Source organism: Lucilia sericata, unplaced genomic scaffold, assembly GCF_015586225.1.
Source record: "Lucilia sericata isolate MDLA Ls3-8-SP2 unplaced genomic scaffold, ASM1558622v1 Contig000199F_arrow, whole genome shotgun sequence".
Taxonomy (NCBI): Eukaryota; Metazoa; Arthropoda; class Insecta; order Diptera; family Calliphoridae; genus Lucilia; species Lucilia sericata.
The window spans coordinates 516,928-527,828 of NW_023994227.1; the positions used below are offsets into that span (position 1 = coordinate 516,928).

The 10,901-nt window shown below is 29.7% G+C and overlaps 2 protein-coding genes across 3 annotated transcripts; both read right to left on the bottom strand.

Annotated features, from left to right (window-relative positions):
* Positions 1–729: 729 nt before the first annotated feature.
* Positions 730–2,420, bottom strand: LOC119601918 (histone deacetylase 11-like). 2 transcript variants are annotated; one of them, XM_037953165.1, is made up of 5 exons: positions 2,110–2,420; positions 1,475–2,049; positions 1,308–1,416; positions 1,112–1,250; positions 730–840 (listed from the first exon to the last, which is right to left on the bottom strand). In XM_037953165.1, exons 1-5 carry the CDS (start codon positions 2,326–2,328, stop codon positions 788–790), a joined length of 1,095 nt encoding a protein of 364 aa, XP_037809093.1. In that variant the 5' UTR covers positions 2,329–2,420; the 3' UTR covers positions 730–787. The 2 variants fall into 2 exon arrangements, with proteins under 2 accessions (XP_037809093.1, XP_037809094.1); XM_037953166.1 differs by lacking the exon at positions 730–840 and having other exon boundaries at positions 930–1,250.
* A 5,125-nt stretch (positions 2,421–7,545) lies between these two features.
* On the bottom strand, positions 7,546–9,858 carry LOC119601909 (nicastrin-like; the record flags this gene model as incomplete). The annotated part of the gene is given in 6 exon segments (XM_037953150.1): positions 7,546–7,612; positions 8,449–8,665; positions 8,744–8,955; positions 9,039–9,598; positions 9,600–9,832; positions 9,835–9,858. Coding segments are annotated over 6 exon segments (1,271 nt in total), but the record flags the coding sequence as incomplete, so codon positions are not given.
* Positions 9,859–10,901: the final 1,043 nt, after the last annotated feature.

The following is a 10,901-nucleotide window of genomic DNA, read 5'->3' on the forward strand; positions in this document are numbered from 1 at the left end:
AGTGTTGGAAAACGTTTTGAAAATCATTTGTAAACAATGCAGTGCCGGTGATAAGAATGCGGTATGATTTTTATTTTAAGGGGTGTTTGATTTTAAGCCTATAATAAATAATGGCGCAGGGTTGTCTATGGCGTATACTTAATGATATTTTAGATAATGTTTTTGAATTAATGGCGCAGGGGTGTCTAAGGCGTCTACTTAATGATGTTTTAGATAATATTTTTGAAGACAAGCGTGGAAAATTCAACTAACAAAAAGGAACTAAAATACTTTTCAGAGTTTTTATCTATTGACTAGTTTTCTGACTAACCTATGGAGTATGTAAGTCTATGCAGGTTCTATTAATTAGTCTATTAATCTATGAAATAATTTACCACTATATACACTAGTATATTGATTAGTCTATGTACAATTCTGTGGACAAATCTATTGAGAAGTTTATCGACTGCTCTAAGTACATTAGGGAGGCCCCAAAATGGAAGTTTCTAATGTCATTTCTAGCAACTATACGCAATAATGGTATCATATGAAACGTTTTTAAAAGTCCAAAAGCCTTTCACATGATATACATACATATACTTTATATTTTAACCCAGCTCACCATATATTAACCCCAGAACACAAATTTTCATAAATGATATCATTAAATAGAGTTTTCATTTTTGATGTAAACACAAGTACCTTAATTTTTCTTCATAGAGACGGTGCCGCCCTAATGTACATATGTATATTCCTGTACTCGTGTGGATTGCAAGTGTTTATAGTAAATCATTCCCGTACTCAAATTTCAAGATATTTCGTTGTTTTTTGAATAATATATGTTTCTTAAGATGTTTTTGACTAAAATTGGAAAAACAGAATATTACGGAATCACACATATTGTCTAGTCTATTGAAAAGAAAACGTTAGGCATTTTTATACATATACTATATTTTTGTTTCCATTTTCTACGATTTTATTAGAAGACAAAGTTTTTTTTATTTTTAAATTTCAGACAATTCCTTTTAGGTACACAATTTTCAATTTTAGGTACAAACATTCTTAAAACAATTCCTTTACAAGGACATTAAATAATAAACTTCCCAAAACGTTTTCCTTTAATGCAACAAACCTTTTTGTTTTAAATTCAAAATAGAATCAGCTATAACTTTGGCGGAGGCCTTCAAATAGCCACCACTTAAAAGCATGACAATGGGTATATTGCGCGAACGACAAGTGGCAAAAACAAATTCATCACGTTCGATGACGCCCTAAAAATGTTTCATAAGAAATAACGATTTCATACAAAATATACAATATGTAAATACCTCTGGTGTTATGGACAAATAGCCCAAAGGATCTCCCTCTAAAATATCTGTACCAGCATTATAAACCACTAGTTGGGGATGAAACTCCTCAAGGGCATAATTTAAACCTCTGAAATAAAGACATTTAAGTGTAAATTATTTAATTATTGTAAAACAATATTCTTTACTTTCTCAGCTTTCTCAAATACTCTCGATTATTTGTTCTTGGCTGCAATTCCACGGCATAACGTATGGCCAGTTTAGCCTCATGATCCTTGGGATATATACGAAAATTATACATATCCAATATATAAACATAAGCATTATTCATAAAGTCTCGTTCATGGCCATTGCCCTGATGTGCATCTAAATCTACAATCATAATCTGTTCTATATAACGTTCCTCTGCGAAAATGCGTTGTATCATTAGAGTAATATCGGCATAAGGACAAAAACCTCCACCTTTATAGGAACAACAATGATGAAAACCACCACCCAAATTAATAGACCAACCGTATTGTAAAGCCAATTTGCCTGCCATTATAGAGCCTGCAGTTTGAAAACGCATGGGTTTCAAATAGCCCCGCTGGACACAACAATTGGGTACAAATAATAAAATCGGTATTTCCGCTATTTTGGCCACATTCAAACTCCATTTTAAACTATTTAAATATTTCAGTTTGTGTACCTTTAATAGTTCTTCGTGTGTAATTTCCTCAGGTTCATAGAATCTACCCTTTATAACCTGGGTTTCCAATAAAATCTGCCATAGATTTATAAATTTAAATATAAAAATCTGTTTTTATAGCATTTAAATACCTACCTTGGCTATATTCTTGCCTTTTTGGGCATCAAACGGATGTAGTTTTTCCAATTTAGCAAAATTTACTCCATATTGTTTACTATAAACAATGGGTATTTGTTTACCTCGCCTAACTTCCGTTTCCGTTTTGTCGGCAGGCTCTTCCAAATCTTCACGTTTAATCCACACCACTTCTGGTTTTTCCCGTTCACTGTGCACCTTTTCCGTAAATTTTTGCATTATTTTTGGAAATTTATTTAGTTTTTCCTAGAGCAGTCATGATTTTTCATTAGTAATTCTGTCTGGAATTAAAAGTGCAAAACAAAAACAAAACAATAGTTGATAATTGTTTGCATAAATTTTAGTGTTGGTAAGTGTAGGGAATTTGAAGAGTAAATATTAGTGTTGTAAAGTGTTTATAAAAGTACTGTGGGTTAGAAATTATTTTGTTTTTATAAGAAAAGTTAAATCTGAATCTTATATTTTCGTTTTTTTTTTTAATTAATTAGTTTTAAACTACATAACTATAGTGGGGAGGGTGGGTTGTTGTTGTTGTTGTAACTGTGGCCGATAGTTCTTTCCTGGGGAAAATTCTTTCGGTTGATACAGCTGTCGCTAGGTTGACAATCTTTGTCCGAGTATGACTCGGGTCGTCGGGAACGGGGAGGTTGGGTAATAGATGTTTATAACACCTAAAAATATTAGCTCTACATCCAGCTTAAAGTATACCAATCATCTCAGAATCAACTTCTGAGTCGATCAGAATATGTTCGTCTGTATGTACACATTCTCTTCTCTTGACACAAGGACAAATTCTTTTCCAAATGGTTTAAATCCGTCTATTATATCTCCTATCCCCCATACAATCGAAAAGGGCTTCGGAGTGAAACGTTTTATGCAAGATTTCATTACAAATTTATATATTTAAGGACCGATACCAAAAAATTATTTATATCATATTTCAGAAAGTATTTCTTATAGATTTCTGTTCATGCAATTTTAATAATTAAGCAATTTCATTAACAAAATATTTTTTTTTTAATTTTTTATTTAATTTCAATTTTTTAATCTCCTTTAATATCGAAAGGGCATCGGAGTGAAACGTTTTATGCAAGATTTCATTACAAATTTATATATTTAAGGACCGATATCAAAAAATTATTTATATCATATTTCAGAAAGTATTTCTTATAGATTTCAGTTCATGCAATTTTAATAATTAATTTCATTAACAAAATATTTTTTTTTTTTTAATTTTTTATTTAATTTCAATTTTTTAATCTCCTTTAATAACTCCCCCAATGCTCTACAAATATTTATCTTAATTTGTCAATAATTTCTCACACGTTTTGTCTGTATTTAATTTAAATATATATAAAGAAAACAAAAATACTTTTTAATTTTCGTTTGAGTTTACGTATCTTTTTTTATTTGGCTTTTCTAAATTATTGTTACAGTTTATTGAATTGTTTATTTTTTTTATATATAAAAAAAGAGTTAAATTGTATTTGAATACATACATAGTTCTATAGTTACATATTATTAATTAATAAATTGTTGTTATTTTAGTATAATTTTTTATTGTTTAATGTCGCATAAATATTGAATTCTTTTATTTGACAATTAGACAATTTGTTTTAGGCAAATTTTGTGTTTGTTATTTTAAAAAGACTTTTATAATTGGGTGTATAAAATACATTTATTGTTGTTTTAATAATTATAAATTTTGTTTGTTTTTTTTTTTCAATAGATACATATGCAAAAAATTTAAAAAATAAATGTGTTTTAATATTTAATTCTTTTATTCCTGCTGTTTATAATAAATACTAAATGCTGTGTTCTACAATTTTTAATTTGTTTTTCTCATTTTTATATTTTTTTGTATAACATTTAATTAATTAAAAAAAAATATTAATAATAATTTTTGCCATAAAACTTTCTTAATAAATAATGTCTATATTTACAAATTAATTAATTGAGTTGAACAAAAAATTTGTAAAATTATGATTTATGTATTAATTATACATTTTAGTTATTTGTTTTACTATAATACAATTATAACAAAATATATTTAAATGTTGTTTTTATATAATGTCTAATAGAAAAATGTCTTTTTTTTTAGCTTGTTTTATAAATAATTTTGTTTAAATATTATTATTTAAAGTAGTATTCGTAAACATTCGTATTTAGCATCTGCAACTTCTTGAATATATAAAAATTAGCAAAATTTTTAATCAAATATCTTCTGTTAAAAACCTTAGACCTTAGAGTACTGTTGCCAAAAGTTTCTTATTACGTTGCAGTATTATAATGTAATTACATTTACGAATACAACATTTTTTAAAAACTATTCAACCGCAATAAATTGTTTTTGCATTTTATCCGATTTTATACACCCTTTAAACTGTAGTCTAATCTGTAGTATATAGTTTAGTCTATAACCCAACGTCTAGTCTATAGTCAAGTCTTTAGTATAGTCTTTAGTCTAGTCTTTAGTCTAGTCTTAGTCTAGTCTTTAGTCTAGTCTAGTCTATAGTCTGGTCTATAGTATAGTCTATAGTCCAGTCTAGTCTATAGTCCACTCTAGTCTATAGTTTTAGTCTAGTCTATAGTCTAGTCTAGTCAATAGTCTAGACTATAGTCTAGCTATAGTCCTAGTCTAAGTCTAGTCTATATTCTAGTCTATCTAGTCTATAGTCTAGTCTATAGTCTAGTCTATAGTCTAGTCTATAGTCTAGTCTATAGTCTAGTCTATAGTCTAGTCTATAGTCTAGTCTATAGTCTAGTCTATAGTCTAGTCTATAGTCTAGTCTATAGTCTAGTCTATAGTCTAGTCTATAGTCTAGTCTATAGTCTAGTCTATAGTCTAGTCTATAGTCTAGTCTATAGTCTAGTCTATAGTCTAGTCTATAGTCTAGTCTATAGTCTAGTCTATAGTCTAGTCTATAGTCTAGTCTATAGTCTAGTCTATAGTCTAGTCTATTATCTAGTCTACACTAGAATATGGATTAGACAATAGACTGTACTATAGACTAGACTATAGGCTAGACTATAGACTAGAGTATAGACTAGACTATAGACTAGAGTATAGACTAGACTATAGATTAGAGTATAGACTAGACTATAATTTTTATTGTTTAATGTCGCATAAATATTGAATTCTTTTATTTGACAATTAGACAATTTGTTTTAGGCAAATTTTGTGTTTGTTATTTTAAAATGCAGTCTAGTCTATAGTCTAGTCAATAGTCTAGTCTATAGTCTAGTCTATAGTCTAGTCTATAGTCTATTCTATAGTCTATTCTATAGTCTAGTCTATAGTCGAGTCTATAGTCTAGTCTATAGTCTAGTCTATAGTCTAGTCTATAGTCTAGTCTATAGTCTAGTCTATAGTCTAGTCTATAGTCTAGTCTATAGTCTAGTCTATAGTCTAGTCTATAGTCTAGTCTATAGTCTAGTCTATAGTCTAGTCTATAGTCTAGTCTATAGTCTAGTCTATAGTCTAGTCTATAGTCTAGTCTATAGTCTAGTCTATAGTCTAGTCTATAGTCTAGTCTATAGTCTAGTCTATAGTCAAGTCTATAGTCTAGTCTATAGTCTAGTCTATAGTCTAGTCTATAGTCTAGTCTATAGTCTAGTCTATAGTCTAGTCTATAGTCTAGTCTATAGTCTAGTCTATAGTCTAGTCTATAGTCTAGTCTATTATCTAGTCTACACTAGAATATGGATTAGACAATAGACTGTACTATAGACTAGACTATAGGCTAGACTATAGACTAGAGTATAGACTAGACTATAGACTAGAGTATAGACTAGACTATAGATTAGAGTATAGACTAGACTATAATTTTTTATTGTTTAATGTCGCATAAATATTGAATTCTTTTATTTGACAATTAGACAATTTGTTTTAGGCAAATTTTGTGTTTGTTATTTTAAAATGCAGTCTAGTCTATAGTCTAGTCAATAGTCTAGTCTATAGTCTAGTCTATAGTCTAGTCTATAGTCTATTCTATAGTCTATTCTATAGTCTAGTCTATAGTCGAGTCTATAGTCTAGTCTATAGTCTAGTCTATAGTCTAGTCTATAGTCTAGTCTACAGTCTAGTCTATAGTCTAGTCTATAGTCTAGTCTATTGTCTAGTCTATAGTCTAGTCTATAGTCTAGTCTATAGTCTAGTCTAGTCTAGTCTATAGTCTAGTCTATAGTCTAGTCTATACTCTAGTCTATAGTCTAGTCTATACTCTAGTCTCTGGTCTAGTCTAGTCTACACTCTAGTCAATAGTCTAGCCTATAGTCTAGTCTATAGTACAGTCTATTGTCTAATCCATATTCTAGTGTAGACTACTCTACACTATTGACTAGATAATAGACTAGACTATAGTCAAGTCGATAGCATAGCCTATAGTCTAATCTATAGTCTAGTCTACTGTCTAATCTACTCTACAGTGTAGAATACACTGGAGTCTACAGTGTCTGTAGTCTAGTCTAATCTATAGTCTAGTCTACTGTCTAATCTACTCTACAGTGTAGAATACACTGGAGTCTACAGTGTCTGTAGTCTAGTTCATAGTCAAGTCTACAGTCTAGTCTATTATCTACTCTAATGCCTGCTCTATAGACTATGGTCTACTCTATAGTCAAGTCCACAGTCTACTCTATATGAAGTCTATAGTCTAGTCAATACTCAAGTCTAGTCTACAATCTAGTCTATAGTATAGTCTGCAGTATAGTCTTAGTATAGTCTATAGTCAAGTCTATAGTAAAGTTTATAGTCTAGTCTACAGCCTAAGTCTAGTCTATGTATTGACTATAGTGTAGTCTATAGTATGGTCTATATACTAGTCTATGATCTAGACTATAGTTGACTGTTATCTTTGTCAAACGTCGACACTATAGTTTAAAGAGTAGTTTGTAGAGTTTAATTTTTCAGATCAAAGATGATCATCTTTTAAAATTTAATTAAATAGATTGAATAGTTTTTCAAATACTCTTATTATTATAGAAGTTTAGTTTATAAAAAAAAAAAAATAATTATTATTAAAATATCAAATAGGATGGATTGTATGTGAGTGAGATAAACGAAAACAAAGTGAAATAATTAACTTTTCAGTGATTTCAAGAAATTTCAATAAAATAAAATCAATACCAATTGTCATGTGAGAGAGGGAGGAATTTAATACACAAAGAAATTTGATAAATAATGTAAATAAATCTGAATGTTTTTAGGAAATACTAAATCAGTTAATGTTAGACACAGTTTCTTTTGATCAAAATTCTCAAAATTTTCTTTAAACTTTGTGTATTAAACAAAAACAATTATTCGCTTTAAGTAAAAAACAAATGTATTTGTAATAAAAATAAAAACTTTAGCTCAATAATTTTTTTTGTTATAATAAGTATTGCTATAAAAAAAATTATAATTAAAGTTTTGCTTAGTAGTAGTAGTTGTTGTTGTTGTAGTGCAGTGTGTATTGTGTTCTTTAATTGTTTAAGGCATTAACAAGCCGTAGGTGGGGTTAACCTATAAAAAATTATAAACATTTTAGACATAAATTTAAAAAAAAATTAAGTTAAACAGGAAATAAATAACGTTTAATTAAAATAAAATTTTATATACTAGCTAAGGTAATCTGTTAAAGAAAATAAAGCAATGTCTAAATACTTTTTTAATTACTACAGCTGTGCTTTATAAAGTTTAAATATTTGTTTGTTAAAACAAATTTATGATTAATTGATTAGGCAGTGTTTAGAAATACACATATAAATTTATTAGTAGCTTAGTAAAAATACACAAAAATATAAATTTTTAATAAATTTTTAATCACCCTTAAACCAAAATTTCTGTAAACAGCAATAGTTTAGCAAGATTTTAAAAGAACTTGACCTTTTCGGATTATAGAAGCTTTCTTAGCCTTTTGAAATCCAAAAATAAGCTTTAAAAGACTTTTTTAAGCTTTTGAAATTTTCGAACATAACTCAAAGAGCATATATACTGAAACTTCTTTGAAAATACTTTAAAATTCATAAAAATTTTAAAATTCCATTCAAAATATTTAAGTTCGAAATTTGAAAATGTAATAAAGTTGGGCCCAAAACAAAATTGAAAGTATATTTTTATTAATCCTTAAAATTAACTGATCTTCTTAAAAGCTTTAAAGAATCAAGCTTCCTAAATCATTGCTTGAGTCTTCAATTCCCTTTAAAGTTTCAATTCAAAAGGTATTTGCAAAAATATAAAACTTTTTTTAAATCTTTTAATTTTTAAACAAAATAAATTAAGTTTCCAAACCAAATATTCTAAAAAAATAAATATTAGTAAAGATAAAAATCATAAAATATAATTCATATAAATCTTACGCATCAGTACTAGCATTCGGTCCAGGATCTTCGAATAGAACTTCTGATCTTGTACTTATAATATAAACCAAACAAAACGAAAAGATTAACACCACAAAACCAATGGTTAATGTTACAATTTCATGAATACGTGAAGGACGTAAAAATAAACGAGAACTTAAAGAACTCCAAGTGGATTCGGACCAGGTGGAGTATTCACCCGAAGTCCAATTGTAATCTAAAAAAAAATATATAAAAAAATTAAAAAGTTTTTAAAATATAAAATGTTTAGGCAAATGTTCATTTTGTCCATTACCTTCTATTATAAATGCTGGACTTAAAGCTAAAGAATAATTTTGTGTGGTTATACCACATTCTCCCAGTTTATTAAAGCCAGCAAACCAGTATCTGGGTAAATAGGTGCAATTTTCTTTGGCTACATTAGGAAGTTTTTGTGACAATAAATAGCCCATTATGCGATAAGTCCAAATAGTGGCTTCCTGACTATCACGATTGACACTAATGTAACTAGAAATATTTAAAAAAAAACACATTATATCAAGACAAGTTTTAAATTTCTCATAAACATCAGTTAATATTTATATACTTACCGATTTGGTGCTATTAAAGGCAACTTTTTAAAACTATTCGGCTTAGAGGCCGCAAAAAATAATGGACAATTTTGTGATTTAACAAAACAATAAAGTATTTCATCAATCAATACTGGACTGGGAAATTTATCGTCTACATACTCTTTCCCCGTCAAAGTTTCATACAAGGCCATGGCTATAATTGCCGATACATTACGTATTTTCATTTGTATATCATCGGTTTTGAAATATTTTAAAGCATCTTCTCTACCCATTAATTGCGTATAATCCAGTGAAGTATTCGTGTAATTATATTTCAAATTTACACCATCATCATAGACCGAATGATAGAAACGATTAGTGGGTGGTGCATTTAAGATGGCTGCCGGAAAGGAAAGATTTTTTCTCAAAAATGATTGAGCCGATGTAGGTGGCATTTGATAGCCTATAGAATTTTCGAAATTTATATTGAAATCATATTTCGGTGTGGTGGCATAGTGCTGTAATTTGCGTAGTATCATTTTGGCATAAGGAAATTCACTTATAGTGTGTAATTTAATGCTTGACATTTCATCGAATGTTTCCTAAATCCAAAACAAATTCTATATTATCAAAAGTAATGGGTGTGGTATAGGTGGTGGCCTTGGGAAAATCTTTATTCTCCAAATCGTATACAAATCTTTGAGAGCCAATGTAATCGTAGGATTCCCCATTAAAGATGACAAAGAGTATATTGAGATTGCTATCTTTTAGTAGTGATTTATCTGTTAGAAGACGCGATAGCGTATGGGCCACGCTAACAAGTATGGTGTAACGGTTAAAGAGTCCTTGGCACCAACACCTGTAAAGAAAATTTTAAGTTTAAATCATAATTTTTATATTATACAGAAAACCAATTCAGAATGTGCACAATATTTTCCCAAATATGCTCATCATAGTATTGTCAATAGACTAGTACAGAGACTATTCAATATCCAAATCCATAGATGAGTCAATAGACTAGTTCACAGATTCGTCAATAGACTAGTTAATAGTCCGGTCCATATACTTATCAATAGACTAGTCAGCATAATAGTCCACAGACAATTCAATGGAGTAATTAATAGACTAGTCAATAGTCTAATCAATAGACAAGTCAATAAACTTGTCAAAATCAGTCAATAAAATAGTATATAGGCTAGTTCATAGATTTCTCAATAGTCCACAAACTAGCTAATAGACTAGTCAATAGCTTAGTCCACAGACTTGTCAACAGACTAGGCCATAGACTTGTCAACAGACTAGTCCATAGATGAGTCAACAGACTATTCCATAGACTAGTCAGTAGACATGTTCATAGATGTGTCCATCGGCCAGTCAATAGACTACCATACACTCGGTTAGATGGTGGTTCGGGTGGCCCCTCCGTTGATATCCCGTTAGGAACTGCTTTGATAGCATGGTGTTATGTTCCATAACCAAAAGCCTGTTACTGTTCAAAGGGCGACGCTAATTTTCGGAGTCCACACTGGCGCTGCGTAGTTTACCACTGACCAGACAACCGTTTGTTAGGTAGTTAACAAAGTTTCTTTATCATTCTTCAAGTGCTGCCGGCTAGAGACTTGAGTACCTTGAGTACTTCGCATTTAGTTGCATATTGCAGTGGTGTGAGCGGAGGACATAAGAAGGATATCGAATGTGACACCAAGTATTTTGTGGTAATGTACCGTCGGAAGTTTTGATATTGGACGCCGTCCGGGGTGTTTAGACATATATAAATTAAACAGGATCGGCGAAAGGACTCCATCTTGGGGAACTCCCTATTTAATTCTATGAGACTTTGATCTCTGGTTCCTAAACTCCTCGAATGACTGTTGTCCACACATGTAATTCACTAGCCATATC